At 39.8% G+C, this 19,933-nt stretch overlaps 1 protein-coding gene across 3 annotated transcripts; it reads left to right on the top strand.

Annotated features, from left to right (window-relative positions):
• Positions 1–9,257: 9,257 nt before the first annotated feature.
• Positions 9,258–17,803, top strand: rab4b (RAB4B, member RAS oncogene family). 3 transcript variants are annotated; one of them, XR_013972440.1, is made up of 8 exons: positions 9,258–9,422; positions 12,898–12,978; positions 13,730–13,844; positions 14,014–14,076; positions 14,770–14,924; positions 15,003–15,098; positions 15,285–15,460; positions 16,599–17,803. XR_013972440.1 is itself a non-coding variant. In XM_080888987.1 (7 exons), the coding sequence occupies exons 1-7, from the start codon at positions 9,407–9,409 to the stop codon at positions 15,398–15,400; spliced, it is 642 nt and encodes a 213-aa protein (XP_080745113.1). In that variant the 5' UTR covers positions 9,258–9,406; the 3' UTR covers positions 15,401–17,803. The 3 variants fall into 3 exon arrangements, 1 of the variants encoding a protein (XP_080745113.1); XR_013972441.1 differs by having other exon boundaries at positions 16,646–17,803; XM_080888987.1 differs by having other exon boundaries at positions 15,285–17,803.
• The last annotated feature ends 2,130 nt before the right edge of the window (positions 17,804–19,933 follow it).

Here is a 19,933-nt window from a genome sequence, read left to right on the forward strand (position 1 = left end):
CATCACCACCTCACCACAATAAGGTGTTTTGTTTTTGGTTTGGGGGATTTTTTTTATCCTTAGCTGACCTCGGAAAGATGGCCTGTGTTATTATGCTTTCGATTTTATTTAGACTGTCCTGCTCGTGAATCTCAGTCAAAGCAGTTGCAAAAACACACCAAAGCACAATCTAAATAAAATAAACAAAGGTCAAATATAGATATTGTATCTAAAGTTTTAGTATTTTGTAGTATTTACATTTCAGTTTAAAGTAAAACTCCATATTTAAATATTAACAGTCTGTATGATGGTTGATTTTACTTGTTCATTGTGACTTTTTGCTCATTGGTTTGCTTTCTCTGCCACATTTTGTGTGCTGTTTTATTGCCCAGAGTTAACTGCTCTGATGACAGGGGCAGTTAGTGACTAGCCTGTAAACATAAAGAAGCATTTAGACACATAGGAGTGCTCTATAAATCTCCTCATTTCTGCAAAACCACAGTAATTGGATTTCAAAAAGGTATGAATCATGAAATTCATTGTTTTGTTAAAATAATCCCAAATATGAATTCCTGTGTCTCAGCAAGGTTATTAATCTTGTTAGGCTGCTTATTTGGAGTAAAGCATATGAATGCAAAATAATGTTATATGTGTGAAGAATTTAAAAAAATCCACTTTTTATACAACTTTAACTTTCATGAACCATCATTTGGTAAGTAATTAAACATCATTCAGTCTTATACACGAGCTACACACTGACACATTAAAGATTCCTCTGCAAAAAAAGGAAAGAGTGGAATAAAGAGAACGGCAACATGAGGAGGAGCAGAGGTTGTGTTTGGGGCTTTTTGAGAGGATGTGGGCTGAGAACACAATTAGAGGAGCTTAAAGGAGGACAGCAGGGGGGAAAGCCAGCGAGGGAATAAGGGTGAAACACACACTCACCTGCACAGGCGTCCAAACCAAAGCACAGGTGTTGCACACCTGGCCTTTTGGGTTTCCCCACAAGCCATAGATTAACCCAACTAGTGAGGTCAATGACCCTCTCTCCTGTTACTAATAGGGGAAGATTTTGTGAGGTGGAATTAGGACATATTAGCAGGCTTATGTGGTGGAGTGTAGTCCAGTTCCTTTAATTTTATACATACTGTGTATAGCAACTAATGATCAGTTTAAACAAAATAGTTTCTAATCATTCATTTATTATTTTTACTTGCTCATAATATTAAATATTCAGTAATACTCATATTTCATGCTGAAAGCAGCAAATTATCAGACTTATAAAAGACTGAGGTTTTCCATTACATTCTGCACTAATTGCATAAGAAATGGATCAAACCTCACTTTGTTTTGTTAATTTCAGCCAATTTCAGCCAATTCAAACACTGTGTGTCAGTGTTATTCATATTTTAATTAATTAATTAATTAAAAATAGCCAAACCTGAATATTTTTTGCAAAGAGTCACTAGTGAAATTATTCTATCCTCTTGAGAAACAAAAAAGATGTGCACAGGCATATATCTGCTTTGTGGATATATGGGTGTTATGGTCAATGATGTCATCCATCATAGCCCCTTACATCATCCTTTTGGGGCAAGTGTTTCCTCTCACTGACACATTGCTACGGGACAGGCCAAGGGCGTGCACGAACTTGCAAGAACATACAAATGAACACCATGACTTGGACGGAGTGTCTTCTTCACATCCACACTTTTGGATTTCATTACTCATTGACCTACATTGTACCTGTTCTCCTGGGATATTTTGGGGTGTGTTTTTTTTTTTTTTTTTTTAGATTTGTTTTAGCAACAGACTCTTGTCATAAATTAAAGAAAACCCTGAACCACTGACCCCTACAGTGAGCTGGCTCTGTTTAACTTGGGGGGGGGGTCACTGTAAATCAACAGAAAGTTGGTGATCCCTTTTGTCCAGCGATTTACTTTGATGGGAATTGTCTCTTGGGGGATGATAATCCATAGGAAACAGGTCTCAGTGAATGGTTTAATGCATATTTCTTTTACAGGCACCAGATCTCATCCCTGAATACCTGTGTGGAGTGCCATAATCAGATAATTAAGGGATTATATCTGTGTGGAGGAGATAAATTCCCATGCTTTTTGACACATGTGAGAGGAAGGGGGTGGTGCAGAGAGCAGGCTGATGTGTGTGCGCCTGAGGCAGGGATATGAGACTGCTGGGCCTGCTGAGAACGTGAGAGATAACCCCTGAGATGGGTGAGCTAGTGGCAAAAAAGAGATTAGGTAATTAATTCGTATGTAACCTTATCGAAGTTGCTTTTGTTCTACGAAAATAATACATGTGCACTTTGGAGTGTCAGATTATAGACACAGGCTTTGTGTGTAGCGGGGATTTCCTCCTCTTTACAGGCAGAGCTCTCCTATCGTTCACTCTCAGCAAGCATCATTGTTCTGCGCACTTTCACCCCCTTTGCGCGTTTGCCTGGACGATCCGCTACATAACGTGCTAATTCACTTTATCATGAACCGATCCCAAAAAGCAGTTTTCACTCATTCAGGCATCCCACGAACGCTTCACACTAATCCAGATCTCAATCTTGTGCACGTCCGCAGGCACTCGTGACTTTCTGTTGTTTGTTTGTTTGTTCGTTTGTTGGGGAGGGGTCATTAGCAAAGTGTGTAATAAAATTAGTTTGCAGTTATTGACGAACATAATCTACGCATCCATCTGATGCGTGCCTAAAAATGACGAATTATTAATGACGACGCTTTATTTAACACACTACAGTAGCAGCAAAGGTGACTTCATCTAGTGGGGGACTTGGGGGGGGGGGGGGGGGGGGGGGGGGGGTGCAGGATATAGAGCGAAATTGAGCCCGCGTGCAGGCTACGTGCAGTCTGGCATATTCACGGAACGTTTCGCAGTTTATGGACCTTTCAGTAACGATCACAGAACATTCCTATATGAAGAGATGTTGGTTCTTGTTGTCTGCAGTGCAGGATAGAAAGAAAGGAAACACTGGGAGTCTCGTTCAGAGGTGAGCAGGCACGCCACCTCTAGCAACTCTTTTACCTTTTACCTGGAAGACTTGAAGGATGATCTTTACAGCAGATCAGTATGAATTCCACACATCGTGAATGACATCATGCAAAGATTCCTCAACAAGTTTCATCCAGCAGGCACTCACGCTGTGACTGTTTATTTTAATGAAGCCAAGAAGAAGACAAGGAACAAATCAGGGCATGTTGCTAATTAAAATATCATGTGTTAATGAGCTTTCCCCCCACCCCCACCCTCTTTTTGTGATTTCAGCAATGACTTTTGGCCAGTGGCTTATTTGTGCAACATGTGAAAAATAAGATGTTAATTTTAAACTCTGAGTAAACCTCCAAAAAGAAAGCATGTTTTGAGCTACAGGAAACATGGTGAGGAAAACAGGGTCTTATTGTTGTCTTTCATGCTACATTCACTCACTATTCCTCTTTCCTCCCCAACAAAAAACCTCTCATCACGCCAAGGAATACTGAGCACCTTCTTTTACTTTCAAATGTTATTTCTGCATTATGCAAGGAAAAGTTTGACTACTTTTTTAAAAAAAAATTTTAATAAAGTGTTCGAGAGCGGAAATTGTCTTTTTGTTGTTGTTGTTGTTTTTGTTGTGGGGGGGGAGGGGGGGTCTAACTTTTTTTTTTTACATTGTTTTACGCCTACAGCCAGATGGAGAAATATGAGCAGTTGTTAGCTTTGAATATCTTTCTTTAAATGAAAAAAAAAAACGTTGTGACTGAAATAGAAACAGCATGAATCTTTTTTGCTTTCCCAAAACACCTGACCACAAACAACCATTTGCTCCTCTCCTGTTCCTCCAGGTTGGGGTGTGACAGTGTGAAAAGTGGAAGGAGAGCAAAATGGGTGGTGTGGAGGTCAAGAGAGGTGAATATCTGCACTGAGAGAGGAAGATTTATGCGAAAGCTGCTGCTGTTTGAGAGAGCCATAACATAGCAAATCCTGCCTGTGCTCTTAACCCTTGACAACATGACCTTACGCTCTTTCCAACTGACAGCTCTTTAAAACAGATTTTATGTAAACTCAAATGAACCTCGTAACAGCAGATTGGTTTTAATTATATACCCCTTAAACTGACAACAGGGTGTATTTCAGAAACACATTTATGTTTCTGACACTCAAAGAACTTTTAGTTTAGTCGTTGGGAACTCTTTAAAATCTTCTTTATGTTTTTATTTTCTGCATCATTCATTTACTCAGAATTAAAGGGATCGTAAATCCTCAGCATAGTCAGCCAACTCATGTGGAATGGATTTAGCGTACTATGCAAACTCGTCATTTTCCCAGAAATACAAAAACAAGCTCATGAGAACAAATGATTAGAAATAGGTCCAAATCCAGAGACAGAGTCACAATAGTCATGCAAGTCCAAGTAACAAAATCTGGGCTTTTTGCAAGGATCAGTGATACTAACCTTTGGAAAGTAAGAGGAGAGTCACCTCCAACACAAGAAAATGTCAGCTTTCAGTTACAAGTGGCAAACACCTTATATGAAGGGTACAAACAAGCTTATACCAAAAGCTGCCCTGAAGTAACATGATCAACTAGTTCACCGGTCACTGAAAGAATCCAGGCTTGTTGCTGTTTTGGGTTTGCTTGACCCTGAACTCCAAAGCATTCTTGGTTTCTTTTGACACTCATTCCTTACCTCAGTGCATGTACATGGCCACCTGCAGAGTGAAATTAGACAGTCTAGTTTAAAAATAGTACAGACATACTTACATGTCCATTACATTAGCCACCAGCAGCTGTTGTCTACAATGAAGTCTATATAATAATCATACTGGGACTTTAGCATAGGTAATTGCAAAATTCTCAGTCCTTATTTCAAGTAAAATGTATCTTTAACTTTATATTAAGCTAACAAGTGCCACAAACTGTAAATCTTCAAAGGTCTTGGTTATTTTTGTCCAAACTTACAGTAGCCTATTAATGGAAAGAGCCTTACAATGGGTTTATTTCAAAAGGCCAATAAGCTGTAACGTCACTAACGATCGCAAAACAAAAAAGTCTGACTGTATTTCCATAAGTTTTGTTTGCATTAGCTTTTCCTAATGACCTCCTCCATGACCATGATAATAGATCAAAGTAATTGAGAAGCAGATTGACAGAAAGGTTCCAGTTTTTTATCTACCATAGAAAATAAATTTTACAGGACAGTCTGGGCAATGAACTTTTTCTGCAATTTTCCACATTTATTTCATGAGCCCAAATAGTCTTTAATATATAGAAAAAGAGATATGCTGTTAGAATTGCACTTCCTTTTCTGATATTATTATATCAGAAATATTATATTATATCCTCCGCCCCTTCCTCACACCTCACGCCACTGCCATTCTCATCCATAATCTTGTTATCTCTAGAATTGACTACTGCAACTCATTATTATTTGGCCTTACACAAAAATCTATCAACAAGCTCCAACGTGTCCAGAACTCTGCTGCCCGTATTATTACTAGGACTTCTTCTACCCACCACATCTCCCCAATCCTGAAGCAACTTCACTGGCTCCCGGTCAAATTTCGCATCCATTTTAACATAATTCTGTATACATTCAAGGCTATTCATTCTCTCTCTCCACCGTACCTCTCTGACTTATTACAGATGAAGCTCCCATCCCGCTGCCTCAGATCTTCATCTTCTCTTTCTCTCTCTGTTCCCTCTGCTCGTCTGATCACAATGGGAGGGAGGGCCTTTAGCTGCTCTGCCCCTCGACTTTGGAATTCCCTACCCCCGGACCTCAGAAATATTAGTTCATTCTCTCTTTTTAAGTCCACCCTCAAAACTCATCTGTGTAAAATTGCCTATTCTTAAATTTCTGTATGTTTTAACTTTTATCTTCTATTTTTATCATTGTGTATATTTCCAGTTTTTATCTGTTGTACAGTGTCCTTGGGTGCTTTGAAAGGCGCTATTTAAATAAAATGTATTATTATTATTATCATTATTATTATTATTATTAAAATATCTGAGGGATTAAATGACAAAAACGCCTTTACACCAACAGAAGGGGGGATTTGATTGGTATGGCCCACTTAAGATCAAAGTGGGCTTTATGGGCCCACAATGTAAGATGAGTTGAACATTCCTGCATTAAAAGATACAATTTATCATCTGTTACCGATCACCTGTTTAAGACCTGCTCCAACACAGTCTCCGTGTACTGCTAGTGCCGGCCCTAATCACAGAAAAATGGACGGGCATTCGGAAAAACAATCTGGGAAACTCAAATATGCAGATCCACCCAAAAATAACTTTTATTGAAATATCATTTGTAAGGTTTCTTTCCACAAACAATATCAATAGAAGGAATTCAGCAACACAAAATTGTTTTAGGTTTCTCTGTTCCTACTCAGCTGGTACATTAGGTACATTGTAGGCATGCATACCTTTTAAAAAACAGAAGTAAATTCAACTAGATTAAAGGTGCTTAGTAATCTCCAATGTATCCACACTTGTTTTTGTAACTGCACTGAGTCAGTCAGCATTATCGAGCCTTTTTAAATATCTTAGCAAAACCCAAATACAAAGGGTGCATGACATAAGCTAGTCATTGTGGTTTTATTTTCATTTCCAAAATGCAGTGCTGTAGGCTGTTATGTATTTTTAGCTAAATGTAGGGGACCCACAGCGTGACATCTCTTTTGATGATGGGAAGATGAAAGGAACATGAAGTATGACTAGCTAAAAGGAAGCTGATATTTATGATATGAGAGACTGCTCTCCTTTTTGTGTAGACCTCAGTTTGACTTTAAAAGATGATCTCTTTTTCTTCTCACTCGTTTCAAACACTGTAGCCCTCTTCTGTAAATGTGTCACTCCCGTTCCCTTTACTTACTGTGATTCAGATAGCCTGGGGCTTCTGCTCTCATCCTCTTGTGTGGATTTGCTGACTTAAACAGAGCGACGTGAAGTAGAAGCTGAAGTGAATGCCCTGGTGTGCAAACAAACAGTTGCACAAGGACTACTGTACAGAGCAGGTATGCACATAAATACACCCCCTTAGTGGGAAGCAGAGCTGTACTAGTCATTCTCCAAACTAGCACACACGACAGTCTGCCTCTTATGTTTTTAACAGCTGGGTTTTAGATTTTTTCAGACTTCAAGTTCTGCATAGGTGAAGTATGTCATCACAAATGCTTGCATGTGTTTCACTCATTAATGCATTCACACCTTTCATCAATTTACAACACCTTGTGTTTTAATAGCCCTTACTTCATAAACTTAATGCCTTTGTTTTCTTTCTAAAACAGCAAGAATCCATCTGTTTTACTGTGTGGGCTATGACTCATGGTGTGACAGACACCTTTATATTTACAGTGATGCCAGCCAAATACAGAGCTCACCTGTCTCCAACTATGCCCTGGAACATGACTCATTGTTTGCTGTAAACATTGTAAATGTTGTATGGTTTATGTGGGGATTCCCTAATGAACGCATTTGTTTTGATCTGGGATTGAGACTGTCTGGATTGGTGCACGAAGAAGTCTCATTTCTGCACATTTTCCCTCCCTTTGTATTTCTGCATTCTTAACGGCATGTGAATCCAGCAGGCAACTTTTCTATTTGTCTGAACTGCGTCAGCACAGCCCAAGGTCAAAACTCCCAAACATCCCACACGCAGATATTGCAAACACCTTGTTTGTCCTGCAGCCCAGCAAATATCAACTCTAGTGATGATACTGCAGTGAACAAAAGGACAAGGAAAAGGACAAGAGAGACAAAGATACAATGAGCATTGGGACACCCATAAAGGAAAAGCGCCTAACGGAAGCACACCCACCTGCCCACCTCCCCCTTTTTCTTTCAGCCTGCTGCACACCTTTGAGGCCAGCCATTCTTGTAGCCCACCTTAAGAAAACATCCGTGCCCCCACACGATGTTGAGCCTTGTGTTTCCTTCTGTCTTTAATCTTAGTGAAAAGAGCTTTTAACAAGGCCAGGGAGGATGAGTGGATCTGCCAAAGAAGAACAAAGGCAGGGAGGGACTTGGAGAGATAGTAGCAGAATGGAAGGCTCTGTAATCTATCACCTGTTGCCCTTGGGCGGCCCTGTACTCCCTGGGCCCTGGGCTTGCTGTGAGCTCATGTGTGTATGTATGTATATCCAGGTATGGTAAGGTGATGAATAAATAAGCAAAGAACAAGAACAAAACAGATATTCTGGATTCTTTCAAAACCTCAGATTGCTTCAAGTAATTTTCTTCACAAGGAAGGAGTTCTCTGCTTGCCAGCCACTCCACACTTATGCCAAACTCCCATATCACAGACATATTTTGACATAGTGTATTTGTGTGCTGTTTCTTTTTTTATTGATTGGTTTGTTTGTTTGTTTTGGTCAAGATAATGGGATTAATGGAGCAATATATCAGTTTCCATAGTGCACATATGAAGAAAAAGTGCAAAATTAATTTATAGTAGCATTTAAATGAGAAAAAGTATGCAAAAGTAATTATAAAATACATCAAAATAGTCACATCACGTGAGGTTAAACTCAAACTTTAGTGTTGTTAGAGGGATCTATATGGGTTTTGCTACATTCTGCTGCCTCTTAAAAACTCAGTTCTCAAGTTCCTCTATCTTTGTCTGCCATCTTGTGGCTTCATGTTGCACGTACCGTAATATAGCCTATATCCTGTACAACATACTATATGGCCAAAAGAGTATACGATGGCTTCCCTCTGCTCAGGAAGATTACATTAATTCTGTGAGAGGCAATGCACAAGCTCACTCTACTTCTTATTTCCACACTATACTGTACAATATTGTAGTAATATTTCGATGTCATGTCTTATTGCATTTATATTCGACTTTGCTCGTATTATTTATTTATTTAGTTTCATCTACCTCGTGTCTATTTTGTGGTATGTTTGTAATCGATGACAATGTGTTGCTGGAACACTGCGATTCATAAATAAACTATCTGTAAAAACTATACAGGGAAAATCTGGTGTCTTGATCTGTCTTAATACAACGCGCTTTACTTTTTAGCTTAGTTAAAGTTGGCTAGACTTCACGCTTCTCTAACTGAGCATCATTTTCTGTACTAGTCGTTCGTTCATTAGTTTAATGAGAACTGTCTATTCGTAAAATTCACTCAGTTTCTGTGCGATGCCAGTGTCCTTTCAGCGTGTTCGTCTCTTCTCTTAAAATTCCAACGTAGCCAATAACACATGAACGCAACACCACTAGATAACTAATGACGTAGCGCGTAGCTGTACTGGTTGTGGTCGGAGCAGAGGAAGCTGGGAAAGGATAAAGGAAACCTCTAGCATCGTAGATAAACACCGTAAAGAGGTGTGAAGCCAGCGGGCACACGGCTGTCACAGTACTAAAAGAACAGTAAAAGAGTCCGACTGAGTTCTCCATACAGCGAGGGTCAACATGTCTGAGACATACGGTATGTTTGTGTGGAGTAGGCGGTCATTTAATGCTTGCTAGCTGTTATGTATGACTGCTTCGTGGTCTAATGTGACAGACTGGCAGCGTTGCTATCAGCAAACTGTAAGATTAGCTTAGCTTAGCCACAGGCTAACTTGCCACCTCACCGTGTCTGTGGATTTTAACAGTAATAATTAACATTCAGTGCTGACACGTAGGTCAGTTAAAGTGCTCTGGTTGGATTTCTTCGTGTGTATTAACTGACACCTCTGTCGTTTGATGGTAGCGTGTAGTGCTTCACGGGCAACAAGGAGAGCAGAAGATGGTGAGACATCAACGGGTAAAAGTTGGCCAAACTTTAAGCAAAAGCCATTAATAGCATGTGTAGAGACGTTGAGTTAACGTGAACTTGGGGAGATTCAGGCAAGTTCTGTGACCTTGCGACAGGAAAGGCTGCTGCGATTTGATGTATATTTTTACTTTTAACTGCTAGCAACAAGGCCTGTAAGAGGAAGTTTGAAAGCGATGGTTGATCATGCATCGGTTACCTGCAGGGCAGACGTTGCTTGGTGTCTCACTGGTGTAATGCATCTGCTTCCATGCTTATTTAAAGTAACTCCGCTCTTGCACTTGACACAGATACGTTATAAATGAATCCTGACAGAATGAATGCTGCCTGCACTTATCTATGATCATTCACATAATGAGCAGATACAGAGATGTATTCGTGGTCTCATAAATTCATTAAACAGTACTCTGTCTGATAGTCAGTAAGCCTGACACTGCAGAGCCATTTGTTATGAAATGGCACACCATCATCCTCTCCTGTTGCACTCCCAGATACACTCTCTCCCTCTGTTTATACTTGTACCCTGTCTCTCTCTTTCCTCGTATGAAACTTTATCCAAGTGGGCAACATTTATGGGAGAGTGCCAGCACTAATGGGACCTGTAAAAGACTTTTATTGATTTTTTTTTCTCCTTCTCTCTCTCTGTCTCCTCAACTGTCTCATCTGGACGATCAAAAGTCGACAAAAAGGCATTATGAATCCAATAAGGGCCTGTTAAGTGCTTTAAAATGCATAGTTTTCACTTGTTAATTTCAGTAATGTCTATCAACATGAGAATCATGAGTTTATGTTGATGTTACAGAATTTGGCACATGTAGCAGGGGGAGAAGGAAATATTGTAGTAGTACTCCTTTTATTGAAGTTTTTGTTGCTGTTAGTTTTTATTCATCATTACTTTTTATATTGTCGGATCTCTTCCCCCCCCCCCCCAAAAAAAAAAGAGAGAGAGAGAGATGGGAGGGCTCACCCATTGCACCCATCCTCCCTGGTGGGGGGGTACTTAATATTGATGAGTGAGGAATAAAGTAGCCTGAGAGGGTAGTTGCTGCAGTCCATTCTCCCTGCTTTTGACATTATTGATGGTTTGATTGTTGTGTCCAGATCTCACACAGAAGTATACGATGTCTGAGAAAATGCAGAAAGGCTTGGGCTAACTTTTAAAACTGAGCGGTCTGTCTCTGATTTTTGTCAGCACTGTCACAGCCACTGAAGTGTGGTTGAGATGTTACGCTGACTGCTGTTACACAGAAAAATAAGTGGGTTTCGACGCCTTCGCTTTGTTGCAGTTACTCTGTTACCGAGACTTTGACCTCTGGCTTGTGTTGCTTAAGAAAACACCCGCTTCAACAAAGGTGCACCATGACCTGAGCTGGCGGAGGTGTGTGTCAGCAAATGAAGGTGGCTCATGGAGCAATGACATAATTGGTTTAAATGTCACCCAGAAAGTAAAGATTAATCTCATACTTTGATTTACTGTTTCTGTTGACTTTGTGTGAAGCTGGTGATATCAACAGCAGCCAGTAATCACTTGCCAGGCTTTGTGCTTTCAGAACCTTTGTTTGAGCTCAAAGTGAAATTGAAAATTTACTTAAAATTCAACCTGAACAAGTTCTCAGTAGGGAAGCTGTAGTTTGCCATCATGCTTTCACATATTTAGGAGAACACTATCACTTCTGCATGTCTTGCATTTCATTTACTACCTCTCTAATTATTTATTATGTCTTACTTAACCAGAGCTAAGAGAGATTGAAAGTTGCAAGATAAAGCTTGTGAAGCCTTAGGAATTACCTGGATTACTGACTGATTTCTCATACAGGCTGGTCTTTATGTAAATCACAAGTATAGCCAGATGAGACTTGACTAATCTAACATACAAAGACTATGATTCACTTAAGCACTAACCTTTCATGTCTTGTTTCCTCCCCCTGAGGAAGAGAACTTTTCTGTTAGCAGTTTGTCTCAGAGCGTGCTGTATCATGCCTTTAAAAATGATAAGCATGGTAGAGGTAGCATCATGGTTTTGGGCTGTCCTTGGGATCTGGATGGCCTGTAGCCATTAACAGAACATTTCATTTAAAATTTATATCAAAAAATGCTCTCAGTGTAAGAACAGAGGAGCAGTTCATGACCCGGAGCTTCAAGAAGTTGGGTAACGCAGCCAGACAGTGACTCAAGTAAAACAACAGAGTGGTTCAAAAAGAAGAATTTTTGGGGAGTGATGAACAAACCGCAATCCTGACCTAGTTGAAATTATGTAGCATGACCTAGAAAGGGAGCAAACAAATATATATGAACTGAAACGGCTCTCTTGGAAGGAATGATGCAGAATTCCTCCCAATTATTGTGTTGTGTTAGCCCCACAAGCTGTACATGAAACACATGGTCAGGTCTTTACTGCTACTGCTTGGGTGGTTAAGAAATTCTGAAATCCTGGTTCCAAAGCCCTTTTTTTTTTTTTTTTTTTTTTTTTTTTTTTTTTTTTGCAACTTGGTTTTCATAACTGATCAGCGTAAATTCACACACATGCAGCCACTTTTCATGCCTAACTCTCCTTATCAGATCTCCCAGTATACTGGTCAGAACTGCCGTTCAGCATACATCCAGTATGCAAATACCCCCTTGTGTTATCTTTGGCCACAGCACACAATGGCTATCTGTACTCTAAATGGGTTTGCATGTCAAGGGATCAAGTAATTATGGATCATTTGTGTTGGCTGGATTGAGCCCTTCAAAGAAAAGACCCACTTTCCACAACATCTGTGCAAAAGCCTGCCTTTGGTTATTATTCAACCTGTGTGCAAGTCTGTTGCCCTAAGCTGTGGTTAATAATGCTAAAGCTCAAACCTTGCTCTAATGACATGTGTTATTAAGTGTTGGTGCTTTTCTAAGGCTTCAGACACACTCATTTTCAACCTCAGACAAACAAGTGTATTAAATTAGAATCGTAAGTGGCAAGTTAAACTGATTACATGCTAGGCGCTTTGTGATTAGTAGGCTAATTTGGGTTTGGCAGGATACTATGAAAGTAGTAGCTCAATGGGATTAAGAGGAAGGATTGTCCCTGAGGATGGAAGTGCAAAGAGCAGCAGGTTCTCCATTGATGTTGGCATTGCATTGATCTCTACCTCCTTTTTTGTGCTTGCAGACTTCCTGTTTAAGTTCCTGGTGATTGGCAGTGCTGGGACGGGGAAATCCTGTCTCCTCCACCAGTTCATTGAGAACAAGTGTAAGTTCTAAAACGCTGCATTTCTAAAGTTTAATACTGTGCAAACACATAAATGGACACGTTCAAGAAATTATTGTAGTCAGTTTCACGAGTTGCATATTGACTAAACCATTAGTCTGCGGATGATCTGGAGAAAATTCTTCATTGACTGGTATGAGTCAGAGTACAATGACAGGATGATGTGGGCATTTGTTGACCCAGAATAAAACCAATCACCACAGTTCTTTGCCTCACACTGTCCTTCAGAAAGAGACAATTTTCTGTGTGGTTAAATGGAGGGAAAACATTATACTTCCTGTAGACTTTCTCTAGCTAACAATGGCCGAGTTTACACCGAGCTCGATGCTCTCATTATATTGTTAAAATTCTCCATATGAAACATTAATTTGTTTAAAATACAAATTGAAATGTCAATTCAGTTTCAGAGGGGTGGTTTAAAAAAAACAAACCATGTCAACACTCCTTCATGTACAGAGTCGTGCTCATGATTACATTTAATTTGATTAAGATATCTCAGGGGTCCCTGTGGATAGAGAAAGAGAGGCTGGGCAACTTGGCACTGTTAATCTAATTTGCAACTCCCTGTAGCTTATAATGTGGATATGAGGTATTTGAAAACAGCAGCAGAGGTCTTTTAAACAAGCCAAACACCAAATATTACACATGTAGTTTTTTCGTTTGTTTTCCTGCTCCTTTATGTATATTTCACGTTGTGCCTTTTTACACTGTCTTCTGTTTGTTCCTACTGCAGTTAAACAGGACTCCAACCACACCATCGGTGTGGAGTTTGGGTCTAGAGTGGTCAACGTTGGAGGAAAGACAGTCAAACTGCAGATCTGGGATACTGCTGGCCAGGAGCGATTTCGGTATCTACCTTCAAAATTTACCTAAAGTCACAAGTCCCAGCTCCACTGGGATAATGAAGTGTCTGACTGATGATAACTGTTAAAATGATTGGACAGTTTCTCCTGTCAAATCTCACCATCTGATCTTTTAAAGGAGCCTTTTTTTTTCTCTCCTCCATTTTCTCCGCAGATCTGTTACACGCAGCTACTACAGAGGAGCAGCTGGAGCACTTCTTGTCTACGATATTACCAGGTAAAACAGCCACTGCCCTCGTGCTCCCACTTCCTTTTCATAAGTTTCTCTAACAAAGTGAGCTTTTTTGTTTGCTGTGATAATGGGATGTAGATACTACAGTTGTACCTTAATTTTCCCAGAATAAAAACTACATGTTTACTAAGACTCCCAGAAGCAACAAAATGTAAGGTTTTATTTGGTGTGGGCATTGGCATCTGTGATTAATTGAAAATTTTAAATGTGACTACAATTAAAATGAAATTTTACAGACTTAACTTTGAAGCTTAGTTTATTTTTGAGTGTTCATACAGTTTCGAGTCCATATATCAACTAACAAAAGGAGTCACATTGTGCCTGTACAGCCTCCAGAAATCGTGCTGTTTAATGACAGACCACTCACATTACTGTATTTCATAAACTCTGGGTCGTAAACTCAAGATGGATTGAATGCAGTAGTTTGCTTTTAACAAACTATGGGCTTTTGTTGAGGTGAGGTGGAGTGTGGACTGTCAAGAGCTGTAATATAGAGGCATCCTCTGTCAGGTAGCGTCTGTAGAGGAAAGCAGAAGTCCATCACAGATGGTGTCACCTGACACACTCTCGCACAGGGAAACAGACAAGTGTATACAATGAAACTAGAGCTACAGCCTCATGCTGAAAACAAACTGAAACAGAAAATTGGGTAAATAACATGAATAAAATGTCTTACAGTCGAGAGACATACAATGCCCTGACTAACTGGCTGACAGATGCACGGACACTGGCGAGTCCCAACATTGTTATTATCCTGTGTGGCAACAAGAAAGACTTGGATGCAGACAGAGAGGTGACCTTCCTTGAAGCTTCACGCTTCGCTCAGGAGAATGGTAACTTATCTGTACATTGATGCATTTCAAATGCTTTTTTCCCCACTCTTAGAAGTATTTTTGTTCTCCCACACACAGAGCTGATGTTTCTAGAGACTAGCGCGCTAACAGGTGAAAATGTCGAGGAGGGTTTCTTGAAGTGTGCTCGCACCATTCTCAACAAGATAGATTCAGGTACACATTGTTTTCTTTGTTATAGAAGTGTATCTGAGGTGGATGTTTTTTGTTAGAATTTAGTGACATTTCCATGTTTTGTTTTTAATGCTTTCAGAGCTTGAGCACATGAAGTGATGTGGATCTGACATTTTTAGAGCATACATGTCTGTGTCACTGATGTTTCTCATTGTGCTTCTCTCAAAGGCGAGTTGGACCCAGAGAGGATGGGTTCAGGTATTCAGTATGGAGATGCTTCGTTGAGGCAGCTGCGACAGCCCAGAGGCACCACAACACAGAATAAGCAGCAGTGTAATTGCTAGGGGTCGGGACCCACCCTCACCCCAGCCCACAGGTCCACACAGACAGAACTCCCCCTACAGGTCAGTAACTTGTTAACTAGGGATGGGTATTGATAAGATTTTCACGATTCCAATTCCATTTTTGATTCTGTTTAACGATTCGATTCTTTATCGATTCTCTTATCGATTCTTTTTAAAAAGGAGAACACTAAGGTCGATTAGCTTAGAACTTTGTTTTATATCTTCTCTTTGAACAAGATAGAAATTTAGGAGTAGCATGGCCTTACAAACCCAACAGTGAGATCTTAAGAGATTCAGCCTATGGCTCTTCAATGGGGTGTCACAGGGTCCCCGGGGGAAAAAATTGTAAATGTAAAATAAATATTCTTCTGTAGCAATAACAAAGTATAACATAAATTATTCTGTAGCAATTACACAAGAATATTCAGTAATGTCCCTGCCTACAATTAAACACATTCACTTACCGAAAATTTGAGGGCATCTGCTGTGGCAAATGGGTGCAAGCCTTTTACCACAAACTTAATCACTGCTCTGTGACATTCGTCTATCCTGGCCTGAAAGGAGACGCTACCGGTAGACTGCAGCAAGAACTGCCAGCATCTGAGCCAACCAGACTCTGTCTGTCTCTCATCATGGTCACCTAAATGCACAGTAATGGCAGGTTTGTAATAAGGCAGATCGCGCTAACATAATATGCACTGTTAGTTGATTATTTACCTGCGGTATTAACGGGAGAGGACGTGCAAACGTTACTGCTGCTGCTGGGTTGAGATTCACGAGTCTGGAGCAGAAATAAAATCACGACATACATTTAAGGTCATCGCGTGTTTTGTGAGCAAATGCTTTTGCATATTCGTAGTGTTTCCTCCCTTAAATGAAATCTCTACTTTGCAAGTTGCCCTGTTGTCATCCGTTCTCGTAAAGTATGACCAAACTTTTTAGCATTTGAGCCGCCATGTTTCCTGCCAGGTAAATGACGCTCTGCAACGTGGTGACGTCATTCGGGGCGACTGGAATCGATAAGGGAATCGATTGCAAAAATGGGAAACTCAACAAGAACCGGTTTTCGATACCCATCCCTATTGTTAACTCATGTGACCAGTGGGACTTGTAAACTAACAGGTTTTATCTGTGTTAGCGTTGATGAGGGCGTGTCGGTGCTCACTTTGTTTCCTGTTCTTAAACATCTCGGCTCCAGGTTTTTTTTTTTTTTGGTGTGTGATCGTCCTTCCCCCTCTCCTTCAGTTCTACACACCTTGGATCACCTTGGGTCGTGGAGATCACTGCAACCTATGACCCTTGACCTCTGGTAAGAGTCTACGGCTTACCTGAGGGGGTCGGTTTGCTCTTGCGTTTGGACAGCATAACCCCTCAGTGTGAGCAAAGTGGAAATGTAAAGAGACATCCTCCACCATGGTCTCTGTTACTTATCAGACAAGGACAAAGTCAAGGGTTGTGTGTTTGGGCTGACCTACTGTTGTGTGTTATTCTTTTTTTCTCTCTTGCTCTCCGCTTTTTCATTCTGGTTTTAGCAATCCCCAAAATACTTTGAGCATTTACATATCATTGCTTGTAAATTATTATTGTTAAACTCTTTTGTGCATTCAACCTGTCCTAGTGTGGGTCATTGGGGTTTTTTTCTTCCTAGTTTTAGCATTCATAAAGACATCCCTTACTTTTTTTCTTTTTTTTAAATCATGCATCATTAACTATATTTCTCATAAATGATGGAAAATATTCTTTTCCATCATTTATGAGAATTTTATTTTTTTTAATGGAAAATAAATGATAAACATCACATTTTTTGGGTACGATTTACACCAGGTGTGATGCAAATCCTTTCTACTTTGTCCTGTCATTTTAATTTTTTCGTAGTAGACCAGATGGATTCATAGCATATAAATCCCAACACTGATATGTATAAACTCTCATGGGGGGATGATCCCATCACTCCATTCTACACCCAAACAGGCAAGGCTGTGGGTCAGGTTGAAAGCACAAAAAAGAGAACTTTTGCTCTTTATTTAAACCAAAAGTCCACAAGTCTGTAAATTGAGCTCTATCAGATTCACACCATGTTTAAATTCACATGTCCAGTTATAGTGATAAATTGGCATTATAATGTTTTTGACTCCTGCTGGGCTTTTCTCCATGACATCTCGTAGATTCATACATGCACGTACTGTATAAGACGTCACAGGAAACCACAGTTGGCTTTTGTTTGGTTTGTTTGGGAAACTTTTGTGCCGCCCAACCAGCCAAAGGTTTGACCTTTGTTTTGTTTGTTTGTTTGTTGTTTTTTTTTTAAAAATCATGCCACATTGTACGTTCAATTTGACAGGATTCTGTTTTTAAACTTCCAAGTAATCACTTCTCTTTAAGCTCTGGATATCAGAGGGGGGGGATAAAAGACAACACAAAATTATTATTAGACAATGTACTCTCAAATCATCATCTTTGTTCATTGACATTGATTGTACAAGTGGAGCTATACTGGAGGGATAAATATTTCCTCATTTGACATCTTAAAATGCTAATCAAGATCCTCCATATGTGCTCGTTTGAGCTGTAGTATATGATTTGTAATATTTTATTTTTTATAGTCGGAACAATAATCCCTCATGCTCTATTGATAGGGCCATTCTCACCCTAGAAGACACCACCTCCATCAGATGAAGTTGGGTTTTGTTTTTTTGTTTGTTTGTTTTTGTGACTATCGGTGACCCTGACCCTCTAAACGGAAAAGTAGAACCGATCCATGCCAGCAAAGTGGCCCTCTCAGTATAACTGAGACACCACATCTCCTCAGTGTATGGGTCAAATTCCAAGTTTTTCCCTTTAATATCTCCCTCTGCAGCTCTGCTGCAAAATGTCAGTTTTGTTGCACCACTGAACTGACCCAGATGTTTTCTCTTGAGAACAGACCTTGTATTACTCTAGAGAGAAACAGGGGAATTTCCACAGAAACACAGTTTCCTCTCTGCTTGTAACACTGACAACATGGTTTGTGGTGCTGCTGGAGGAAAATGAGGTTGCAAGTTAATGGCTTAGAAAATCCAAAGCCCCCGCTCTGCTGTTTAATCAAAGGCACCGCTTCTGTCTGAATCACTGTCTGAGAGCAGGTCATACAAACCAAGCCAAGAGGAGCTCAAAAACAAAGTGTGCGCAAACGTATTTCTCAAGCCTCTGTGTTGGCATACGTTCTCCCAGACAAACCATATGTGTTTAAGCTCAACTGAGCCAGCACACTGAAAGGGCAAACATGAGATCATATAGGACATCAAGAGACAGATGGTCAAAACACATTGCTTTCATAAAATATTTGCATAGCATGATAGTTTGTCTCCTTCTGCAAGTGCACTTTTACTTTTGAATCTGTGTTTGTTTTGTTTATATGCTGTAACTATAGAATTGTACATTTTATTTTACTTGAACTGTATAATGTAATAAATATATTAATTTTAGATGTTATCTTTTTACTAAATGACAACTGAGATTCTTCATATGGTTTCATTTTTTCTGATGCTGTCAGGCAGCAACAAAAAATGGTGTAATAGTGTGATCTCATGCTGTGTGAGATTTGATTGGTTTATTGCTCCCTGCTGACGTGGAGGTAATGATGGAAGGGTGTTGACTTTGTGAGCTGTAGGTGGCCATCAGCAGCAATTCTGATCACTCGTTCACAGGCTGTCATCTATGCGCAGTTATTGAGTCAACTGTTGAATTGTTAGCCTGCATTCATCTGTATTCGCTGTACAGTTCATAAAGTTAATCAGAGTAGCTATATGAACATTTTCTCATTTGTTCCAGTATAGACTTAATAATGTGATGAACACAATCCAACTCAGTTGTTGCTTAGTAATGTTATATAATCTAACCTAAATACTACTGTACATCTCAAGTAACCTATCCTGTAAATAAGATTTGTCTATTAAGGGTGAGTGTTGCTCATTGATTGTAATGATTATGCAATTCCCAGTAAACTGCTTGTTTTTCATGTAACTCTTTTCACTGGTTTCCTGAATGTTAATGCTATCAGGGATTTTTTTTTTTTTTTTTTTTTAAATTTTTTAACTTTGGCATTAAGCCACTGTATTCACTCGGTTATTGCTCAAGGGCGTTGAAGTGCATCGGATCCTGAATGTTGGTGACCCCCAGCCCTCGTGCACAGCAACGCAAGCAGCATTTACAAATCAGATTTATAGCCAGCTGACTTAACAGACCTTGAAATTTAACAATGGGTCCTACTAGGTACATGATTCATTTACCTCTGCCTGCCTTTCTTCTGTCAAGTCATTTCTCTCAAAGGCAGTCAGGCTGAGGTTAGGATATCAGAGGACTCATATGATGAAGAGTAAATGCCCTCTGTCACAATTGTCTGGATTTATGCTCTTGGGTCGATGGAGTATTGGCCAGAGCGGTTTAATGTAGCTCAAGTGGATATATTGAATGATTTATTGATTTTTAGACAGGCTATCAAGATGACTTCATAACCACATTGCAAATTCACCGAGGGAAAGGATTGGCTTACCG

This window comes from Rhamphochromis sp. 'chilingali' (assembly GCF_963969265.1).
Source record: "Rhamphochromis sp. 'chilingali' genome assembly, chromosome: 8".
NCBI lineage: Eukaryota > Metazoa > Chordata > Actinopteri > Cichliformes > Cichlidae > Rhamphochromis > Rhamphochromis sp. 'chilingali'.

Excerpts from the sequence above, each read along its gene's own strand:
- rab4b (XM_080888987.1), top strand. Across the intron at positions 12,979-13,729 it reads CCAGTTCATTGAGAACAAGT|TTAAACAGGACTCCAACCAC; the intron begins GTAAGTTCTAAA and ends TTCCTACTGCAG. Across the intron at positions 14,925-15,002 it reads ACGCTTCGCTCAGGAGAATG|AGCTGATGTTTCTAGAGACT; the intron begins GTAACTTATCTG and ends TCCCACACACAG.